The sequence below is a fragment of the Phyllostomus discolor genome, chromosome 9 (genome assembly GCF_004126475.2).
Source record: "Phyllostomus discolor isolate MPI-MPIP mPhyDis1 chromosome 9, mPhyDis1.pri.v3, whole genome shotgun sequence".
Taxonomy (NCBI): Eukaryota; Metazoa; Chordata; class Mammalia; order Chiroptera; family Phyllostomidae; genus Phyllostomus; species Phyllostomus discolor.
In genome coordinates this window covers 81,633,769-81,656,375 of record NC_040911.2, presented here as the reverse complement: position 1 = coordinate 81,656,375, position 22,607 = coordinate 81,633,769, and the positions used below count along the sequence as shown (strand labels likewise).

The window sequence follows — 22,607 nt, the reverse complement described above, 5'->3', positions numbered from 1 at the left end:
ATAGCTCCAAGGTGGGACCAAGTTTTGTGCCACATGTTCAGGAGGTTTGCAGGAACACCATCACGACAGACCTCTGGAAGCTTGCAAGGGGTGTGTGTATTGGTGAGGTACCTGGTCCCTCTGTACGAACTAAGGAAATCCAAGGGACAAGAAACACAAATTTCAGTAGTTTTAAAAGAAGCATGGATAAATTAGGCAAAGACAACATTTGATGAGTTTCTGATGAGGGGTGCTATGATTAGGAGGAGACCCTGGCTCCTCACTGGCTACTTTGGATGCCTGTGTGTGACCCAAGTCGAGGCAGATGGAGGAGAGTAGGCCTTGCTTGGGTCAGCAAGCTCCGCAGGGAACATGCAGGAGAGCCCTCCACACGCACTGCCTCCCCTCCTACTCAGGCTGCCCACCTCCTGTCACCAGGGCTGGTACAGTGCAGCTGCACGCCATTGAGGCCTGGTGGTTTTCTGCGGGAGTCCTTGCTGATTTGGTCAGTGGCTGGGCCAGTATTTTAAATAGCACTTGGTTAATAGACAGACGTCTTCAAGCAGGGTTCGCATGGTTTCAAGAGACATACACCCAGTAAGAACTGGTCTAGGCTAAAAGGAAAGGATTGTGTGGGAAGGGCAGAGGTGATTGCTTCATTCAGTGCCCACCCTCAGCCAGTCAGCAAGGATTTCTCTGAAAGGGAATAAGTGGTGTCCAGTGCCCAGCAAGCGCTCTGGGGTCTGCCACACTCTGAGACCTCACTTCAATAAGTTAGCGCTCTCCTGGGGTTTCTGTCTCCATCACTTCCCCCACCAAATGATCAAGTTCCCAATTAAAAATAAAAACACTTCCCCCAGGGCTAAATTCTTACCTGTTTATGATAGACTTCTTGAAAAAGTGTACTCATTCCTCTTTCCCACTTCATTTCCTTTCTTACCTGTTCTCGCCAAGGTGGCCTGTACACTGAGCCTCACTCCGTAGCTGCTCCTCCACTGTCTCCCTCCTCAGAGGTCAGGCATTCCTGCAGTCTGTATGCAGTGGGTCCACCTTCTCCAGACCTGAGCCCCTCCTGAACTCCAGGTCTACATATCTTGCCTCCTGCTCTGTGGATGGGATGACCCACAGGCACCTGTCCCATGCTCCCAACGCACGGGGCTTCATGCAGTCTTTCCAAAGCCCACGTCCTTTCCTGCAGCCCTCCAGCATTTTCTGCGCCCCTTTAAGGCCCACCCCCACCTCGCTCCAGCCCTTGGATCCACTAGCAGTTCCCGTGTTGACTCTTCATCTTGTTCCTTAACATGGAGCGACATTGCTGCCACTTCCACATTAGCTAGCCCATGTTCTGCCATCACCCATACCACCTGGTGAGGGGCTTGTGCCCCTCTGTGCTCCAGCGGCACCTGTGCACTCAGCTCCGCACCTCTGTTTTCCCCACTGACTACGAGCAGCTCCCGGGCTGGAGTGATGTCCTCAGGGCAGAGTTAGCTGGAACTCAGTGGTGAGCAAATGGCTTTCTGTGTCATCCTGAGAGAGAGGAGGAGGAACTGCAGAGTTTATAGTCTGGAAGGGCATAGCAGACATTTCTGAGAAGTAGGTATGTCTCCCAAAATAGGGGGCCCAGAGCTTCCCTTGGGAAGTTTAGCTGGTCTGGTTTGGATTTTTAGGAAAAACCACAAATTAGAGAAAAAACAAAGCACCCCCATTCCTTTTTAAATGAACCTTAGGGACTTTGAATAAAACATTCTGTAAACCCAAGTCAGAACTAAGCTTGCTTGTTAAACTCAAAGAATCATTTTCACTAAACCTCAAATGTTTTTTCTAAAAATTACTTGGTTAACCAATACATCAGGGGGAAAAAAGTTGGCTTTTTCCAGAACAATTTAACACACATCAGGTCCCTGCTAAATAAATCATGTGGAAATTCATATGTGTGCCCTCCTTCCCAGGCAGCTGAGTTCCAGGTGCCCGTAACCTGCTGTGGTGCCCGTCCCTCATCCCTGCTGTGCCATTCCCTCCCCCATCTTTGTCACAGGATTGATGCACCTGCCCTCCCAGTGACTGGCCATCATGATGCCGAGCCTGGTCCAGGCCCTTGCATTTGCTGTTTGGCTCAAATGCGAAGACTGGCTGTGGACCCTGTAAACGGGCCTCTGCCCCCCAGAGGTTGATAGCTGGCATAGAAATCTGAGCTGACAAACACAGAGGCAGGAGCACGTTTTGAGTGTCCCAGGGCACCTGTGCCTGAATCCAGGCATATTCCTGGGCTGAGCACAGGATGGGGAGGGCTTGGAAGCTTAAGCAGCAAAATTACTCCCACCTGCTGCTGATAGCCCAACAGGGTGCTGCACAGCCTCCTCAGCCGGCCTTTCTCATAGGCCTTCTTAGAGAGGCCACCTGCAGGCAGGTGTGCCCCACCCAAACCTACCGCCCCCTGAATCGACCCAGCCTTGGTCCTCAAGTATGTGGATGAACGCTGGTTCTCCCAAACCCATTTTGCAGGGAGACAAAAAGAGTCCTTCAGGAAAAGGGGTCACAGCCTCCTCTGGACCTCTTAACGGGTTGCCGGGCTCCCCACTCAGGCCACCACTTTTCCACTAGGGAGCTCAGAGCTGGGTGGAACTCAGATTGTCCCCAGGCATTGTTCCTCTCTCAGGGCCACAGCTTCCTTTTTGGATCAGAAAAGGCTATAAGGGCTTTTTAGGCCTAAGGACAGGAGCTTGAGGAGGCAGCCTGGAAAGTGGGAAGCTGTAGGAAGGGAGCGTCAGTCTGGTGACCCCAGGTTCAGTGGCCGCAAATAACTGGGAACATGCAGTGATAAGGGAAGGAGACTGGGTGGTGAGCTGCTCCCCCTTCCCTCTGAAAACATCACTGGAGTCTGTGGCCTGGAGCAGGGGGTGGAGCCACCTGATCAATAAATCCTGGGATTCTCTGGGGTCCCCCTGCTGCCTGGAGGAGCCACCTCAAGAAGCCACAGTTCTCTGTAAGTGAGGAGGCTGCCCTCCCCAAGGACTGGGACTCGGATGGACCTCCATGCTGGATGGGTAGTTCCCTTTCCTCCTCCCAAAAGCCTCCACCCATGAACCATGCCCAAAAAAGCCCACTTTCCTTCCTCCAACAAAACCTGTGTCTGCTGCCCCTAGTGTGGGGGGGGGGACAAAGGGTAGAAGCACTTGCCCCTGTCACCACCACACATTCGTTCACATCCCCATCTGCTCAGGAAGAGTTATGGTAAGTTACAGAAAGTGACAGAGGACCTGCCACTCTGGTCCCCTAGCACCAGGTGCCCCCAGTTGCCCCCACATTGCTGCCGGTCTTATGGAAAACTCCTCTTTCCCTGACCATGCATTGGCCCATTCCCCTCTCCAACCTTCCCCCATTTCTGGAATCCCCCAAGAAAGGAGGGTAGGCCTGACTGACTGGAGTTGGCCCCCAGCTGGCTGATAACCTCCAGGCTCTCAGGCTCTAGGAGGAGGCTAGTCGCCAGGAACCTCCAGGCTCTCAGGCTCTAGGAGGAGGCTAGTCGCCAGGAGCCCTCAGGGTCGGGACTCCTGTAGTCGTGGGATGAGGAGCAGTGGCAGAAGAGGGAAGGGCATTAGGAGACACTAAAGCTGCCCCTGAAGTGCCAGTTGTCCAAATGGACCCTGGAGGAAATGCAGGGGATTGTGCATGGAAGTGCCAGACTCCTTGAGGCTGCCCACTGGCCATGGGAACAGCCCTGCCATGGCCACCCCCAGGATAGGCCACCTGCTGCTGCCACCCCTGGACCCTTGAAGAGAGCCCACGGCTGGTACCCTGGAGGAAAGCAAGCCTTCAGCTCACCCCTGCACTGCCAGCATGCCCCAAGGCCTTCAGGTGGTTGATGGGTCCCCCTAACCTGAGTGGGAGGAAGAAGGTGCTGGCTGTGGTTCCTTCACCTACCTTGATTGAGTCTTGGGTCGAGGGTAGTGAGGGCAGAAAGTCTCAGCTCCCTTCTTTTTCAAGATTTTATTTATTTTTAGAGAGGAGGAGGGAGAAAGAGGGAGAGAAACATCAGTGTGAGAAACATCGATGGGTTGCCTCTCATATGCATCCCAACTGGGGACAGGGCCCATGGTCCCAGCATGTGCCCCCGCTGGGAATCAAACCTGCAGTCCTTTGCCTCACGGGAAGAAGCCCAACCAACTGAGCCATGCGGGCCAGGGCTCTTCTGCCTTCTGAGAAAGGTTTCTGGGCACTGCTGCAGGCAGCCCAAACCAGATTGCCTGTAGCCTCCATGGCGATGCCCTGGCTCCCCCATTCCCCATCCTGGGGAAGGTGTACCTGGGAGGGAAGGACCACAGGCCCGTAGACCGTCCGTGGAAAGCAGCACCTGGTAGACGCAGACACTGCTGGTAGGTAGGGTGGGAGGGGCCATGGAGGCTAAGGACTGGGGGCTATGTGAGTGGAAGAGGGAATTAGACAACACTGAGACACCCCCTGGGCAGCATCCCCAGCCCTTGGGGCACATAAGCAAGGTGCCGCCTGCCATTCTTCCTATTTCCCCAAATTCTAGACAGTTTATTAGATAATTACGTTAAATTAAATATTAGAAGTCACTAGTGGAGCAGGAAATAACTGTACTAGCAAAACCTCCATAAATAAGACAGTGACCGCAGTGAGGTCTCCCAGCCTTCTTTCTTGTCTAGGGAAGCCAGTGTGTCCCCTTGCCAATGGAAAGAGGTGAGCGATGCCATCTCGTACTGACAGGTAGCAAGGCCTGGAGGACCAGGCGGTCATCGTCAGGGCACTAGAAATGACAGTGATTGCAGAGCTCCCCAAAGGCATATCAGAATACCGGTGTGCGGAGATGGAGTATTACTATTTTGCACGTTATGTTTTAAAGTGCACCAGTAACTAAAGGAGAAAGTAGTAGATTCCCATAAGCCAAAACCTTACCTCCTAATGTAAATCCGTATGAGCTCAGGTTTTTACGTATCAGGCTTGTTTAGGGGTAGCCGCATGCCCTGGGAGGTGGAGCCCGCCCCCCCCCCCCCCCCCCAAGCTGAGTTCTCTAGGCGTAGGAGCCTGTCTATACGCAGGCGGCGGCATCCTGCTCCGCGAAGCTGGGTCGGGAGGGGGGCGGGCGCTATGGGCCAACCCACAGCTCTGCGGCCAGGTGACCAGAGTTTCTGCTGGAATGACCGTCCCCTTTCCCTATCGACTGGACCCCGAGCGCTGAGCCCTGCCGCCCAATAAAGATGAGAGATCCCCGGCGCTGCTGCATCAAATTCTCTCCTTCCTCTTCCTCTCCCACTACGCGGAGACCCTTGCCCGCGCGGGGTCTGGAGGGACGCGGGCCCAGCCTGCAAGCGGAAGGGACAAGGGGCAGGACGGGGCTCCGCAGGGAGGGCGCATACAGAGCCTGCGAGCAGGGAACGGCGGCAGACACCGGCAGGCTAGGCTCCCCTGCCGCCGGGAGCCGGCTCCAGGTAAGCAGAGTGGAGTGAGGATAGACCCGGGACTCCACGTCCCATGGTGCCCCGCGCCCGCTTCCGGGCCTCCGTGATGCCCTGCGGCGCTCCGGATGCGAGGCGGCCTCGGTCATGCTGCGCGCGTTGAACCACCTAGGTGTGCGGCCCCCGGCCCCGCTGCTGCTACCCGCGCGGGGCCGCAAGACCCGTCACGACCCGCCGGCCAAGTCCAAGGTCGGGCGCGTGAGGACCCCGCCCGCGGTGGATCCTACGGAGTTCTACGTGCTGACGGAGCGTTACCGACAGTACCGCCAAACGGTGCGCGCTCTCAGGTGTGTGTGGCGGAGCGGGAGTGTGTGGCGGAGGGGGAGGCGGCCGCCGGGACTGCGTGTTGGGGCGGGCGGGCCAGGAGGGTGTCGACCTCGGGCGTGTCTCTGCTCAGGCTGGAGTTCGTGTCCGAGGTGCGGAGGAAGATAAAGGAGGCCCGGACCGGGGTCCTGGCAGAGCGCAAAGCGCTGGAGGACGCCACTGAACACCAGAACCTGATGGCCTGGAACCAGGCGGAGAACCAGCGGCTGCACGAGCTGCGGTGAGCCGAGTGGGACAGGGACGCCTGGCTGGTTCGCGGGGAACCTAGCCAGCTCAGTCTCAGCCTCTTGCTCCCACCAGGATAGAGAGGCTGCGACAGGAGGCGCGGGAGCAGGAGCAGCGGCAGGAGGAGGAGAAGGCCCGTAAGGCCCAAGAGACACAGGCCTGGGTGCAGCTCAAGGAGCGAGAACTGCTGCAGCTGCAGGTGGGCCGCGTTTCCAGGGGGTGGGGCTGGAGGCTGAGAGCTGAGCTCAGCCTGGGAGGCCGCTGGAGTCTTGGGTGCAGCGAAGTGGGGAAGTGGGGCACTGGCTACGGGCAGATAGAGCAGTCTTGAGAGTTAGTTAGCAGGTGGGGATTTGGAAGAGGAGAGCCAGGAGAGTGTGCAACACGCGGAAAGAGCTGGAAATGACTGACCATTGACATTGTAAGGTGTTCAGGTAGCTGGTGAGTGTGGTAAGCTGGTGTCTGAGGGAGGGACCCCCCCGCAATCCACAAAGAGTTTGTATTTTACCTAATGTAAAGTCACTGAAGGGTTAATTATGTGGGCTAGGTTGGCAGAAGTGAGCCAGCAAAAATGAATGAGGTTTGAATTAAAGTAATAGGGGAGGAGGGGTTTAAGAGGTAACATTGAGGGAACTATGCCACCCTGCAGGACACTAAGTTGTCACAGTTGGCATGCTGTGGTTCTGGCAGAGGTGTCCAGTGGATGATTAAGAAAGAGGAATGTGGCAGGGCTGGTGGAAGGTCAGCAGGGCACTCAAAGAGCCTGGGCTGCAAGCATGCCTCCCAGGGGAGAGCTGGAGCCTCTCTGTCAGTGGGCTGAAGGCCAGCGGGCTTCAGCAGGCTGGTGTGTGCCGGGGGCTCCCATTCAGCTGGCCTTCTTTCTCCCAATAGGAGGAAGCAAAAAACTTCATCACGCGAGAGAACCTGGATGCTCGAATAGAAGAAGCTCTGGACTCCCCTAAAAGCTACAACTGGGCCATCACCAGGGAGGGGCAGGTGGTCAGGCCGCAACGCAAGGGCTCCTAAGGGCCCATTAAGGACAGTGCCTGCACAGGGACTATGTGCAGAGGCGTATGAGGGTTGAGTCTGACCTGGAATAAAACAGTGGTGTTTCTTGTGAAGAAGGAAGCTCAGCCTATTCCAGTGTGGCCCTCCTGTTCTGGCCTCTGCACCTACCACTTGGTCGGAAACTCCCATACTCAGCGCCCTTTTCTGCCCCATGTACAACTGTCGGACCCTAGAGGTGCCCATCTTACAGAGGAGCAGAGGAGACCATAGTCTCCAGGTCATCTCCTGAGTATCATCAAGGGCGGTCAGTGGTTGGCAAGTTATATAGCCCATGGGCCAAATCTGGTCTACTACATGTTTTTGTAAATAAAGTTTTACTGGAATACATCCACATCCACTCATTGACTACTTGGTTGCTAAAATGGCAGAGATGATTAGTTGCAACAGGGGCCATGCATGACTTGCAAAGTCTAAAATATTTGTTATATGGCTTTTACAGAAGTTTGCTAACCCCTGATCTAGGGTTTTAGGGCTCCAGCTAGGAGCAGCTATCACCTGGTATCTGAGGCACAAGATAACCATTGGCCAAAGACCTGTTTCTGCCTGGCCATGGGCTTTGCTGGCCAGGATCTGGTGTACGTAACCCACAGAAGGCAAGGTGGAGACCCCATTTCTTCTGGTAGCCCTTTCCACCCATGGCCTCGGTGACCTACATCTGCCCTGGCACTGCCAGCCTCCTTGGACTATCCAGCAGATGGGTGCTGGCAGGGGAGGCCTGGTTGACTCGGGCTTTACAAAGTCAGTGTAGTTTGTCAAGCACTTGAATCAAACCCTGTAGGTACCACAAATACTGTGATTAAAGTTCACAAGACTGCCCTGGCTGGCTCAGCAGATTGAGCTTCAGCCTGGAAACTGAACGGTCACTGGTTCAATTCCCAGTCGGGGCACATGCCTAGGTTGTGGGCCGGGTTCCTAGTGACGGAGGGAGGGGTGTGAAAGGCAACCACACACTGTTGTTTCTCTCCCTTTCTCCTTCCCTTCTCTGTCTGGAAATAAAATCTCCTTTAAAGGGTTCACGAGATTGAATAAGTGAATATATAGATCCGCGGCCCCTGTTTAGAGAGGCTGGGGAGCATCATGTGGAGGTTGAAGAGACATGCTTCTCTGAGCCAGAGAGCTGCTGACCTTTGTCACTGTTGGCTTGAACTTGCCCAGATACCAGAAGAAGGGGAAAAACTTTTTAAAATTTTATTTTTATATATATATACACATACACACACACACTGCCCACCCCCCACGCCTTTCTGTCTTTGAAAGCAGCCCCTCACCCCCTCACCCCCTGGAAGTGTACATCTGCTCCAAGTTTGCTGCACGCCCCCCTTGGTCAGGAGCACCTCTCAGCTGCAGAGCAGGTCGCTATCTGTGGTGGTGCTGAAACCAACAGAGGCACAGATGAGGGCCTCAGCTGCTTGGTCCTCTGACATCACTTATTTCTAGCAGCTTCCAAACCAGAAACATTTCAGGGGATATCAGCACCACAGCAGGGAAGTTCACTGGGGCTGAGGCTACCACAGTAGGGGCGCCAGACTCGGACTGGAATTGGGACTGTGTGTGGGAGCTTCATCATTGGTTATGCCCTTCTCTGAAGCAACAGCTCTTCTACGCCATTGTGGGCTTTGAGGTCATGGGACTCTTTTGCCTGATGGAAGCTTTTTTCATGCTCTTCGCCATGTGAAGGAGCCGTCACCACCTCCCGTAGTTCTTTCTCCCCGTGTCCTGTCTGCCCTGTATGTTCCTTTTCCTGTACCTCCGCAGGCAGCCTGGGGGAAGTGGCTGGCTAGGGATTTGTCAGAAAAAAGACAAACACTGTATTAATAAAAATAAAGGAAAACTATATATATATAACACTATCATAGCTTCTTTCCTAATCTCCCATTCTGTAGGGGATCTGGGAAACACCAAGAAATGAAAACATTTTTTTAAAAAGAGTGTGTATATTCATTTGTGTTTGGAGAGGTGGGAAGGGAGGGAGAAAGAGAGGGAGAGAAACATGGATTGTTGCCTCTCACACACCCCGAACTAGGGACTGGGTGCACAACCCAGGCATGTGCCCCAACGGGAATCCAAGCAGCAACCTTTCAGTTCGCAGGCCAGCAGTCAGTCCACTGAGCCACACCAGCCAAAATGAAATGAAAATTTTAGGGAATATGGGCAATCCCTACACTCAAGTGAGGAAGCAGGCAACAGGTACAAGCAGAAAGCCCGTGGTTATCATGGTGCCCTACACCCCTGAGAGCAATGGCCTTTCTCCTCAGGCTGGTGATGGCCCTTCCCCTGGCACTGAACCTGGGTGCAGCACAGCGGACCCCTTGCTTTCAGGTGCTGAACGTAACTTCTGGGGTGGGAGCTGATGGACACACACTGGGTGGCATTTCCCCTCCCAAGAACAAAAACACAGGTGAATGGTTGAAAGTCTCTGGAAAGGTGTGTTACATTTTTCTGTTACCAAACCCAACCAGTAGTGGGGGAGGGTCCCACCTCTTACCACCTACCAGGCAAATCTCCAAAGACAAGTTCAGTGGAAAAGAAAGGACTCTTATTTATAGCATGTTTCTGCCTAAAATATCTGTGTATCAAAAGTAAGGGGAAAGGAAAAGTCAGAGGGCAATATCAAAAGTAGCTATCTAAATGTTTGTCATTACAACTACTACATAGGTTCAGGAACTGAAAATAACACAGGAACAAAAAATCTGTTCACAGGGCTGACCGGTATCACCCAAAGAAATATCTCCTGTTGCCCTCTGCCAGCTCAGTTCAGGTTGCACCAGGAGCCTCCTCTCCCACCCAGAATTATCATAAACATGGGCAGCTTAGCTGGTCACCAGTCGCTATCCATCTTCAGGCAGCTTTGGAGTCTGTGACCCCAGGCCTCTCTGCTCACAGGCCCACACTGGCCACTGTTGGTAGGCGTACTGGTGACCTTGGATCCCGCACCTCACTAGGGAAAAGAGCCAACTGACTTTCGCTTCCCGAGGGAGAGCTCCTTTCAAAAGTCCTCTCCCAGGATCCCATGGGTGTAGAAAGCCAGTGGGCGTGTCCAGACGTCCAACCAATGAGAGCTAGCGTCAGCCCTGTTTGCTGTTGCCCCTCTTCCGGCACAGCATTTAGCGCTTTAGCGTTCGGTGCAGCCTCCATCCAGTCCCTTGGGTGCAGCTCAAACCCCTCTGCGATTTGGGGGGAGGGGTGTCACCCATTACAATATTTCACATTCTCTCATTTTCCCTTTTAAAGGCTAGCTACTGAGGGAGAGACATGGTCTGGGAGTGGGATTTTGTGCCTGGGAAATTCACAGCTGAGGTATAAACGTCCACCTGGTTCCCACACCTTCTCCTGTCACTGCCCAGCCCACAAGTGCACATGCTGGCTGACCCACAAAGACACACTCACTGGCCACTGCCACCGCGGCCATTGCCAGAGGTGCCCCAGAGGCGGAGGGATCCCTGGTTTCGCCCTTCCTCTGGCCTTAAGTCTTTGGGGACTCCGAGGTCATTGTCATAATGGAGCCAGGTGGCAAGGAAGACGGACACACGCTGTGCAGGCCTCCAGCCTCCTGTGGGGCCGAGGGCTTTGGATGGACAGCCCAGGTAAATGGAGTTCTTAGAAGCACTGTTTCCCGCAATTTACAGTATTTACAGAGGGGTAGGCAGAGTTGCTTTATGGGGACTTTTAAAAAATAAGGCGAAATGATATTTGAGACAGTAATATAGTTTGACAATTAGGAGTTCGTGCTTTCTGAAATTCTGCAAAAGTTATCTGTAACGACAAACAGTATATCACTAGCTTGTCTGTCAGCTTGTAAAACAATCCAATTCTTTTAAATGACATTTTAGTCTAAAAACAAATACCGTTTAATCCTAACTTTTAATAACAGACAAATTGTATTTGTCAAGAAGGCTTTCATGTAAAATACCTCCAAGTTAACATTTGGCAAAAGTAACCATTAAAGAAAATTATATATTTGAAAACAACAGTTTATAAGCTATTCTATATCCCTTTATCATCATTTATCAGGATTGCCACTTCCTTTGTAAGACACACGATTTCTCTGAATATTTTATTACTACCTGTGATATTCAGCACCTAGGGGAAAAAAATAACAAATTTCCAGGATTTCGTTACCTCTTGACCTGGTGAAATTTAAGGCTGGGTTTTGAGGTTGGATGCTCGTTGCAAGTTCGCTAACTTCTGTTACAGGGGAACATGATGTGGGGTGACTGGAGCTGATTGAGGCATGCCTCACGGCTTCCTGGGCCCTTCTGGGAGCAAGGAAGACCTTGTGAGAAAACCCCCCAGCAGAGGTGGGAGAGTTTGCATGGCCACCCCACTCACTGCTTCAGTCTAGAAATGCACAGGAATAAACTGAAAATGGAGAAGGCACCTTGGCTGGTGGTTAGGGGCCTGGTGCAACCTGCCTCAGTTTCAGTCCCAGCTTCCCAGCTTCCTTTTTTTAAAAAAGATTTTATTTTTCAAATACAGCTTACATTCAATATTATTTTGTATTAGTTTTAGGTGTACAGTATAGTGGTTAGACAATCATACTTTACAAAGTGATCCTTTAATTACCCACCTGTCACCATACATAGTTATTACAATATTATTGCCCATATTCCCTATTGACTTTACATTCTTACACTACTTCGTGACTACCAGTCTGTAGTCCTTAATCCCTTTGCCTTTTCACCCAGCCCCCAAACCCCCTCCCATCTGGCAAACATCCGTTTGTTCTCTGCATCTATGACCCTGTTTCTATTTTGTTTGTTCATTTTGCTCCATAGGTCCATCCATTTTTTTGTCATTTTTTAAAGATTGTATTTATTTATTTTGTGAGAGATGGGAAGGAAGGGAGAAAGTAAGGGAGAGAAACATGATTGCTTTTTGCAAGCCCCCACCTGGGGATCCAGGCATGTGCCCTGGCCAGTAATTGAACCCGTGAACTTTTGGTTCACAGGATGGTGCTCAGTCCACTGAGCCACACCAGCCAGGGCAGATTTCGTTTTTTTTTTTTTATGGCCAAGTAGTATTCCATTGTATATGGGCACCCCAATTTTTATCCACTCATCTATTGATGGCACTTGGGTTGCTCCCATAGCTTGGCAATTGTAAACAATGCTGTAGTAAACATAAGGTGCGTATATTCTTTCAAATTAGTGTTTTGGGGTTTCTTCAGATACACCCATATGCCCAGAAGTGGAATTGCTGGGTCACAAGGCAGCTCCATATTTAAGCTTTTGATGACCCTCCACCTGTTTTCCGTAGTGGCTGCACCCGTCACCTTCCCACCCACAGTGCACTGCTCTCTTCCTTCATGAGTGTCCTGGGGAACATTTCTTTGTTTGTGCCTCAGTTTCCTTGAAAGTAAAACAGTTAAAATAGTAGTAACTATCTATAAGATTGTTGTAGTGATTCAGTGAGATATTTATGTAAAGCTGACTCCCTGGGAGATAGTAATTACTCAATATGTGTTAAAGACTGTTATTCTTTTTAAAAAACAGATTTATTTTTTATCCTTACCTGAGGACATTTTTCATTGCTTTTAAAGATTGAGGAAGGGAGAGAGAGAGAGAAACGTTGATGTGAGAGAGAAACATCAGGTGGTTCCCTCCTGTATGTGCCCAGACAGGGGATCCAGACCAGGGATCACCCACATAGGGGTGGATCACAGACAGGATCATCACAGGACAGGGGATGGAACCCACAACCTAGGTACGTGCCCTGATTAAGAACTGAAACTGCACCCCTGGCTGGTGTGGTTCAGTGAATTGAGTGCCACCCTGAGAACCAAAGGGTTGCTGGTTCGATTCCCAGTCAGGGGCACATGCTTGGGTTGCAGGCCAGGTCCCCAGTAGGGGGTGCGCAAGAGGCAACCACACATTGATGTCTCTCTTCCTCTCTTTCTCCCTTGCCCTCTCTCTCAAAATAAATAAAATATTTTTAAAAGATCATAATAAAATAATAAAGATTATAATAAAAAATAAATAATAAAAAATATTTTAAAAGATGAATTGAACCTGCAACAGGTAGGTTATGTGTCAATGCTGCAACCACCAGAGCCACACCAGCCAAGTCAAAGGTTATTCTTATTCTCTTATTCTTATTCTTTTAATGACACTAAAGAATGGCCTCAAACTGATACCACAGACTAAGAATCATGAGCCAAATACAGCCAAACTGGGAATGAACAGCTGGAGGCCAAGATCTGCCCTGCAACTCCTCTAAACTCCAGCAGAGGGCAATGTCATAAAAAAGTGACGCTGCTCAAAAATGTAAAAAGATGAGTAAATTTGACTAGTGTAGTCTGCCCCTTAACCGGTAATTCATTGTAAGATCCCTAAAGTATGGCTGAAATGTGGAGAGTACCAAACCCTACATCTACTATGTTTTTTCGTGCACACACACACCTTTTCACCTAAAGGAGCACTTTCTGGCTTCTCTTCGGCATATTTGAATCACTGACATCACTACTCTTGTGCTTTGGGGCCGTGGTTAAGTAGATTAGGCGCTCCCTGGACACAAGCTGTGTGATGCCCTGACAGTTGACCTGGTCACCCAGAGGGCAGCTGACTGACCAGCAGAGGGCAGCACACTCAGCATGGAGATGCAGGACAAAGGGACGGTGCATGACCCAGAGAGGGCAGAGCAGGTCGGCAAGAGACTTTGTCGTACTGCTCAGAAGATTACACAGTTTAAAACTTAGGAATTGCTTATTTCTGGAATTTTTCCTTTAATATTCCTAGACTGTGGTTGACCATGGGTAACCAAAACCACGGAAAACAGCACCGCACATAAGGGGGGACTGCTGTATTCTATTGCACAAATTCATTTCATTCTTCTGTTGGGGACGTCGGGGTTGTTTCCAGTTTGGGTCTCTTACAAACAGGGCCGCCGTGCTCAGCATCCTGGACATGTCTTTTGATGCTCATGTGCTCGTGGGACTGGAGTGGAAGTGCTGGATCACATGAGGTGTGTACGTTGAGCTCTAGCGATGCTGCCAGACAGCTTCCCAAGTGGTTGTACCAAACTACCCTGCCCAGCAGTGGACAGAGGTGCCCATTGTCCTATGTGCACGCAGGAAAGCCAGCCCTTCCAACATCAGCTGTTCTAGGGGGTGTGTATTTCATTATGGTTTTAATTTTAATTTCCAATGTAACTAATGTGATAATCACCTTTTGTTTGTATTGGACAATTGCATAGTTTGTTTTGTGGTTTTCTCCTGGCTCATTCATCTTTTTTAAACTGCTTTGTCAGAATACATTTTATATGTCAACAATGAGCCTTTTGTTGAATATATATGTTGTGCTAATAAGAATGTTTCATCCACCCTGACTGGTGTGGCTCAGTTGTTTGGGCGCAGCCCCGCAAACTGAAAGGTTCTGGGTTTGATTACCAGTCAGGCACATCCCTGGGTTGTGGGTTTGGTTCCCAGTTCGGGCGCGTGCAGGAGGCAACCAATCAATGTTTCTCTCTCTTCAGTGCTCCTCTTCCTCTTTTTCACCCTCCCTTCCTTTCTGGAATCAATAAAAGGGGTGGGGGGAGAATGGTTTGACGCACAAGGGTCTGGGAGAAGCACTAAGTGGTCACGGGCCTCCCGGGGCTGAAGTAGTCAGGAAGCCCATGAAGGTCCCCTTGTTCTGCGTGTCCAAAACTGCTCTCTCTGTGGAGAGTGGGCCCAACCTGACCCACTGCAGTACAGACCCCAGTTCTCCACCCAGTAGCCAGACCAGCAGGTGAAGGAAGAACCCTGCAATAACATCCTATGTGTTACTATGAGTCTCCCTCCTAGAATGTGTCAAGGGGTCTTGTGACCTGTGCAGCTGCAGTGGGGAAGCAGAAACACCCAGACCTGCCTGGAATACCTGGGGCCCAGTATCCCCGGGACCCAGAGTTCCACTCTGGTCCACCCAGCAGGGCTGAAGCTCATCGGAAAATGAGGAGGATGCAGGAGGAAACATCATTCCTCATAGAACATGTGTGTTGGAGAGTGGGAGATAAGTCCTGTGAACACACAGAGCCTTGCATGTCCGTAAAACTTTTGAGTGTGGTGTGGTGGGGCCTGTGGGGATATCCCGTCAAATGAAAGGGAATTCTGACACTGTCCTGGTAGGCAAAGCTAAATGTACAAAAACTCTTGACTCTCGTAATTCCACCCAAGAGAAGTGATGCTTATGCCCATCAAAACATAATAGCCAAAACCTGGAAACAACCAAAAGTCCACCAAAAGAATAATGGATAAACACATTATAGTTAGTATATTCTTACAACTGGATTCTGCACAACAGAAAAAAGACAAAACCACTGATGTATTCAATAGCACGAATGAATCTCAATGAGATTGTGTAGAACAAAGTCAGATGTAAAAGAGTGCATACTCTGTGATTACATCTACATGAAGTTCAAAACCAGGCAAAACTAATCTATTTTGATGAGGAGCAGAAAGAGGTTGTCTTGAGAGGACACTGACTAGGAGACAACACCAGTAAACTTCTAGGGCGCTGACATTGTCCTATTTTACACAGTGCATAAATAAATAAAATCCATCGAGCTGTACACGTGAGGTTTGTGCATTCATGCAGATGTGACTCTGATAAATGTAAGTGAAGGAGAGACATTTCCCATCACAAGGACACGATGATATAGTCAGAAGTGACAGCATAAATTGGTTGGCTCCAAGACTAGAAAGCATTCGGAGCCCATTGGCCACACTTGAAGGTGCTGCTCTGATCATTTACCAGGACCAGAAGGACAGGGGCTTTGAGGGTCATCCAGGGCAAGAGAACAAAAAGGAGATCCCGCTGGAGGACAGGCAGCTCTGCCCTTCAGGCCTTATGACCCAGGGGGTCCTCTCCTGCTCACGGTGTCCAGAGGGGATCAGGATGCTGGGAGGAGCCAGTGGGATTGCACATCAGAAGTCCCAAAGGTTTTCAAGCAAAGCCAGAACCCTCTTTGACACATCACTAGTGCCTTTTGAAAATACCTCTTTCCCTATCACCCAGCCCAGTCAAGACTGTGCACCAGTTAGCTTATTCTGTAGAATAAACTGCCCCCAACCTTACTGCTCTGAGAATTAATTCTTAGTACTGCTCATGAGACTAGGAAGGACCGTTTCTGCTCTTGGTGGGCTCATTCGCACATGTGTGGTCAGCTGTGGGGCAGAGCTGTTCAGGCAGATGGACTCTTCCTGAGCTCATGCTCCTTCCTTAACTCACAACTGTGATAGAAATAGCGTGTCTTAAGTATCCAGTTGACCAAAGAGGCAGAACATGGAGTCCAGTTTTCAGACGGCTCCTATCCCGAGGACAGATGGCTGCGGTGTTCCCTTCCTGTGTGTGCACAGCCCTAAAGGACGGTGAGGAGACGAGTTCTCCAACTGGCCGTGCCCCAGACACTACACCACAACCACTTTTCCTGGAGTGAGAAAACCTTAGAGACGGACAAGTGGCTAATGATTTGGTGGGGAATAAAGGACTGGGGACTTGGCAGGAACATGTTTGGGGGATGCTGACTCCAGGGCATGTGGAAGAGTAGGAGGGCGGACCTGCAGTCAGAGATTATTTGTGTCCCTTTGGAAGCTCACCCGAAAGACCTGCTGCACCCGGTGGGTCACCAGACATCCTCTATCCCCTCCACCCCAATCCTGCCCTTTGGACTGTTGAACAAAGTGCAGAGATGGAGGCTGTGCATGGGCTCAACAACAGGGACTTCACCTGACCCAGGCTGACCTGGCTACTGCCTCTGCTGAGAGCCCAACCCTCCAATAGCAGAGACCAAAGGTGGGCACTGTTGTCTGGGGCCCAGCCAGCCACTGCCCACGGTCACAGACACACTGAATGCCTCACACAGCATGAAGGCCATCCAACCAAACTGCCAGGATCAAGGGGCTCCCTCTCAGGGGAAAGAAGGAGGCAGTGGGTTCTCTGGTCTTTCTGGGCACCACCCATCAGGAGCAGTGGCCTCAGGACCACCCAGGCAGCCTGTGGCAGGCTGAGTGAGGGGCCAGCTCACAGGTCGCACTGGGTACATTATGTCATAAATCTGCACCTGGTGCTGGAGCATCTCCCCAGGCTGGTGAGGTGGGAGAGAGCAGTTGGCCCCAGCAAAGAAAAGTAATCCTTCAACAGTCCTGAAAGCCTAGTTAAACTGAGATACTGCTGGCCAGGACCGGTGACGCTCTCCGTAGCTGTGAGGTTTCCACGGGCACTGCCCAGCCTGTCTGGCACCAGGACAGAGAAGGCAGCTGCAGCATGGGAATCCGAGGATGTGTGGGACAGCTTCCTGCAGCGTCTCCAAGTCCTCTCAGCCCCACTGTCCCTGCAGCCACCGCTGGGGCACCCGTCCACAGGCTTTCAGCTGGCTCCACACCAGGACCATAGGGAGCGCTTCCCCTGGAGTGCAGGTGGTGTGGCTCCCCTCTTAAACAGTTGATCAGACACTCATCATATGACTCAGCTGTCCTCCTAGGTCACCACCCAAGAGAAATGAAAACATATGGTCGTGCACAGACTTGTACATAAGTATTCATGGCAAGGTTCCGATCAGAGCCAAATTGGAAGCAATTAAATGTTCATCAGCCACTGGACGGATGACAGCATGTGCTCCCTGCCTGGACTACATCTCAGCAATACAGACACATGACCTGCTGACACCCGCAGTCACTGGGGGCGACCTGCAAACACCCTGGGAGGTGAGAGAGGCCAGACACAGGACAGCACGTGCTGCACGGGGGCATTTCCGGGGGGTTTCCAGAGAAGATGGATCCAGAGCAGCGGTTCCCTGGGGCAGCAGGTGGGAGCAGGCGGCAAGGACTCAGGGGTGTGAGGGGCATGTTTCCCCGGATGGCAGTGCTCTAAACCTGGATTGCGGGTGGCCGCACAACTGTTTACTAAAAGCCTCAAAGTGTGCACTTTCAGATGGTGAATTTTATGGTGGGTACGTTATACCGTGGAAGATACCGCTTCCTAACCTCCTTAAATAGCTTTATATTTAATGCTGCCCCCTTTGGCCCCAGAATCTCAGCCCCTGGTTCTCTGGCATTTGCAAGCCCTTGTGCTGGGTCCTCAGTGCATCTTCAGATGGGCAGTGTGGAGCAGAGGAGGGCAGGGTGGCCCTGTGGGGCCGTCATGCCACAGTCATCTATGTGCACATGTTAGCGCGGTGAGGTCGGTGTGCCCACAGGGCGGTGGGAGGCCTCTCTGAGGCCATCTCTAGGGTCAGACCAGCCCAGCATGGGCCCAGCAGGCCAACGAGCTGACCTGGCTGAAAAACAAGACCAGCTGCTGACTGGTGCTCCAGGGTGGCCCAACCAGCTCCTCGGTGCGGGAGAGCTCACACCAGTAGCTGGGGGGCAAACAGGCCTGTGACCTGATGGCCTCAGCACCCTCCTCTGGGAAAGTCAACAAGAGTGACTGACTGGCTGGGGCTGTGTCCCAGGCTCCTCTCCATGGGTTCACATCAGGGACAGTTCTGGTTGGGTGTGTTTGTTCCGTCATTGGCCTGGTCTCATCCATTCCTTTGCTATTGGGTTCCCCAGGAACCAGACTGAGATGGAGTTGAAGGAAGAGGATGGTTATCCCAGAGGGCTCTGGGGACCCTCACTGGCAGAAAGGAGGGGGTGGACACAGGATTGGGCAGAGGCAGAGCCCATATGCTGGCCCCAGAGTTGTCCAGTGCTGTGTGGAAATGGCCCATCATGGGTTGTGGGCCACCCGGAAAGGGGTGGCTATGGCCCAGGTGATTTTCTGGAGCCTAGGTGGACCCTGGACCAAAGACCATTCTGCTGACCACACCCCTATCGTGGGTGACAAGTCCCTTCTTCAGTGGCATCCAGGCTGCGCATCACCCTGTCCAGGACTCGGCCCCCGCCCCTCCACTGAGGCATCCGTCTTCCTCTTTGGTGCCATCTGTGTCAGTTTCAGATGCGGTAAAAATGCACAGCGACAGCCCCGTTCTTGACTTCGTACCACGGAGACGTGAGCTTACAAAGGAAACAGAGCTTGTTTATATTCAGGTTCAAAAATTAAAGCCAATCTGTGACCCTCACCAACGTGCTACTTGAAAGCACTAGATGACAGGATCTAGTGGCAGGTGCAGGGAGCGCTCTGGGCACAGAGTGCAGGTAGAGACCTTTGCCGCAGCTGTAATGGGACAGGAGGGCACCTGGCATTTGCAGGTGTGACAAACCCCAGGTACTGCAAACTCCCCTGGGGTCTGTTCCTCCCTGGTAGTTGAAGGAAAGGCTGAATTGGGGTGGGAAGTTAGAGAAAAATAAAGGTCTCTTCCTATGCACGTTCCAGGTGCCCAGAAAGTAAACACTGGTGTGGGCCAGCGGGGAGGGGTACCAGGAAATCGGGGTTCCAGAACAGGCCTTCTGAGCAGAGTGGACAAGGCAGCATGAGAGGGGAGCAGAGGACGGTGGGGGAGTCCTGCCAAATCCTGCCACAGCCTCTTCAGGCCTGCAGGCTCCCAGGGCCCTCCTGCTCCCCCCAGGGCACTGGGAGTGGAGACCCAGTGTCCTCGGTTGGACCCCAGCTCCATTCTCTCTCTCCCCTCCCCACTCCCCCTGCTAGACAGGGAGTCTGTGTGTCTGTCTCTCTCTCTGTCTCTCTCTCCCACAGAGCCAGCCCACAGCACGGTCTCCCTTTCCCCCCACGCCCGCATCAGCCAACCCAGTGACCACCCAACTGGCCCCTGCAAATGACAGGGCGCGCCGGGGGCACAGGGCCTGACCCGCAGCGCCCGGCCGTGACCAGACACTCGCCCGCCCTCTTAGGCAGCGCTCGGCCCCGCGGCCCCGGCCTTAAAAACACCGGATCCCAGACCCAGCCACGGACGCCCAACTCGCACCCCGAGCCCGCGCCATGGCGCTCCCCAGCCTCGCCTGCTGCCTGCTCGGCCTGCTGGCGCTCACCTCCGCCTGCTACATCACCAACTGCCCCGTGGGCGGCAAGAGGGCGACCATGGACTTCGACGTCCGCAAGGTGAGCTCCCACCCCTCTATCCTCGGCGCGGGGGAGGGGACCCGAGGCACAGGGTCTCCCTGCTGTTTCCTTGGCCTCGCCGACCTGCGCCGAGCTCCGCAGCCGCCAGGCCCAGGGCCCAAGGCAGGTCCTCAGTGTGGGTTCACCTCCTGGGTTCGCCTTTGGGGCCCCAGCTGAGCCAGGAGGAGCCGAACCCCCTCCGGTCCCCGGACCGCGCTCCCCACCCACAAGACCCAGACCCCGCGCCCCCGGCTCAGCCCGGGGCTGCTCACCCGCTGCTGTCCCGCCAGTGTCTCCCCTGCGGCCCGGGGGGCAAAGGGCGCTGCTTCGGGCCCAGCATCTGCTGCGGGGACGAGCTGGGCTGCTTCCTGGGCACGGCCGAGGCGCTGCGCTGCCAGGAGGAGACCTACCTGCCGTCGCCCTGCCAGTCGGGCCAGAAGGCGTGCGGGGACGAGGGCCGCTGCGCCGCCAACGGCATCTGCTGCAGCCCCGGTGAGCTGGGCCCGGGCCAAGGGGCGGGCTCGGGGACCCGGGTGAGGGGCAGGGGCAGGGGCACTGAGGACCCAGGGACCAGACCGGCCCCCACGATGGCCCTGACCCCCGTCTCTCCTCACAGACGGCTGCCACAGCGACCCCGCCTGCGACCTCCAGGCCGCCTTCTCTCAGCACTGAGCACCTGGGCCCCGGACACAGTTGGGCCCCACCCTGCTCGCTCCACAACCACCCAGAAAATGAAAGTCAAATAAAGCACTTGCCCCCTTCCAACTGTACCGGTGTCTCAGTGTCAGCTGTGGGAGGGGTACACAGGGCGGGGTGGGGGGTGAAGGGCGCGGCTGGGCCTGTGTCTGCAGCTCTGGGCAACTCAGAGGAGAACGGGGGTCCCGCTGCAGGGGAGCAGTCCGGCCTGCCACCCCAGGGAGGGGAGGGGGCGCCATTTCGCTAGATCGCAGCGGGCAGGGGTGGAGCCAGGGTGGGCCGGGGGCGGTGTGAGGGTGGAGAAAGTCAGGGCAGGTGAGAGAGATGGAAGCAGCCTTCAGCTCTCCCCTCCAAACAGAGCCGGGACCTACAGCAGGCAGGACTTGAGAGGAACCGTCAGAGGTCCCGAGACAGGGTCCTTCGGGCTACAAAGAGGGCCTCCCAGGCCAGCAGTGGACAGGGAGGAACTTCCTGACTTGTGGGAGGATGCTGGAGTCACACCTGAGGGCTGGGGCCAGGACTCCCCACCCCCCACAGCTGAAGGGCCTTTCATGGGCCCCAGGAGCTGGGGGCTCAGGCCACAGGAGGGCCCTGCTGCTCAGAAGATGTGGCCGAGCTGGGGCCCGGTGAACCAGGGGTTGCTGAGCATCCAGGGACACAGAAATGACCCCAAACACAAGTGTCAAAGGGTGGAAGGTGCTTGTGTCTGGGAGTGAATGTGAGGGTGTGTGTGTGTGTGTGTGTACATGGGCCTGTCTCTCAGGGAGTCTGTTGTGTCTGCTCCTGTGAGTGTGTCCGTGGTTGTGAACGTGTACCTCAGGGCCTACGGTGTGTCTGTGACTGTGGTCACGACTCACGGGGCACATCACTAACAATTATTTTCTTGTGTGTGTGTCTGTGTGTGTGAGTGTGGTTTGCACGGCTGTAGGTGGTGGAGACAGGTGGCCAGGGTCTCACCGAGGTCTGTCTGTCAGGGTGGCTGCGACGCCAGCTGGGGGCACCCGGTTCCCTCCCAGACAGACAGCACCTGGGCCCTGAGCTGGGTCTGGGGGTGCTGGTCCCACTCCCCACCCCTGCACACCTGCACGCCCACAGCCACACACAAACATGGCACAACCGTGGATGAAATGGGCATGGCATGGGGAATCTGGGGCCCTGGAAGGGTCCCCGAAGCCACTTGTCCCTCAGTCTCCTGGGATGTAAATGGGAACCGGAACTCCTGCTCCCTTTGTGGTTTGTCCCTTCTGCCCCTTCTCTCTGTCACTCTTGGTGTCTGCCTTCTCTCTCTCTGCCCCTCCCTCTACTTCTGTCTCTGTCTCTACATCTCTCCCTGCCTTGTCCACAGATGTCTTTCCCCCACCTGCCCCTTCACTCCTGCCCCTCTGCCTGAGGACCCCACCCCACTGTGCAGGCTGACTCTGGGCCTTGGCCCCCCCACCTCCCCCCCAGGTGGCCTGTCCCAGCTCCAGCAACTCTGCTGGCCCAGGATCGCTTTTCTTAACGGGGTCTGTGCCTTCTCTTGGGTGGATCTGTTACCACTTGGGGTCCAGGAACAGGTGGGACAGGTGTGTGTGTTGGGGAGAATTTTGCTCCCGCTGGCCGACCTCTCCACTCCCCATCCACAGAGACGGAGACAGACATCAACCAGTGCACTTTAAAAGTTTATTTTTGGAGCTTGAGGGGTGAGGTGGACTGTGGCAGGCAGGGGCTCAGTGGAGGCGGGGCGGGGCGGGGCGGGCTCCGGTGCCCGCGCCAGCTGCACCAGCCGCAGCAGCAAGGCCCCGGTCGGCCCGTCCAGCTGGGTCCGTTGCTCTGATCCGTGGAGCGCGCGCGGTGGTGGAAGCCGGCGCCGTCCCGGCACTCGGGCTCG

The 22,607-nt window shown here is 53.7% G+C and overlaps 2 protein-coding genes and 1 pseudogene across 2 annotated transcripts; all 3 read left to right on the top strand.

Moving 5' to 3' along the window:
- The first annotated feature begins 5,512 nt into the window (after positions 1-5,512).
- MRPS26 (mitochondrial ribosomal protein S26) lies at positions 5,513-8,256 on the top strand. The gene is made up of 4 exons (XM_028524400.2): positions 5,513-5,743; positions 5,854-6,000; positions 6,081-6,204; positions 6,894-8,256. The coding sequence occupies exons 1-4, from the start codon at positions 5,544-5,546 to the stop codon at positions 7,026-7,028; spliced, it is 606 nt and encodes a 201-aa protein (XP_028380201.1). The 5' UTR covers positions 5,513-5,543; the 3' UTR covers positions 7,029-8,256.
- On the top strand, positions 7,620-8,904 carry LOC114506083 (annotated as a pseudogene).
- Positions 8,905-19,921: 11,017 nt separating this feature from the next.
- On the top strand, positions 19,922-20,713 carry LOC114506793 (oxytocin-neurophysin 1-like). Its single transcript, XM_036009451.1, has 3 exons — positions 19,922-20,041; positions 20,215-20,533; positions 20,658-20,713. Exons 1-3 carry the CDS (start codon positions 19,922-19,924, stop codon positions 20,711-20,713), a joined length of 495 nt encoding a protein of 164 aa, XP_035865344.1.
- The last annotated feature ends 1,894 nt before the right edge of the window (positions 20,714-22,607 follow it).

Bases quoted from the DNA above. Each gene is read 5' to 3' on its own strand.
- MRPS26 (XM_028524400.2), top strand. From the start codon at position 5,544: ATGCTGCGCGCGTTGAACCACCTAGGTGTGCGGCCCCCGGCCCCGCTG. The intron at 5,744-5,853 runs GTGTGTGTGGCG...GTCTCTGCTCAG, and splicing joins CAAACGGTGCGCGCTCTCAG to GCTGGAGTTCGTGTCCGAGG. The intron at 6,001-6,080 runs GTGAGCCGAGTG...TGCTCCCACCAG, and splicing joins CAGCGGCTGCACGAGCTGCG to GATAGAGAGGCTGCGACAGG.
- LOC114506793 (XM_036009451.1), top strand. From the start codon at position 19,922: ATGGCGCTCCCCAGCCTCGCCTGCTGCCTGCTCGGCCTGCTGGCGCTC. The intron at 20,042-20,214 runs GTGAGCTCCCAC...TTGGGGCCCCAG, and splicing joins TGGACTTCGACGTCCGCAAG to CTGAGCCAGGAGGAGCCGAA. The intron at 20,534-20,657 runs GTGAGCTGGGCC...CTCTCCTCACAG, and splicing joins CGGCATCTGCTGCAGCCCCG to ACGGCTGCCACAGCGACCCC.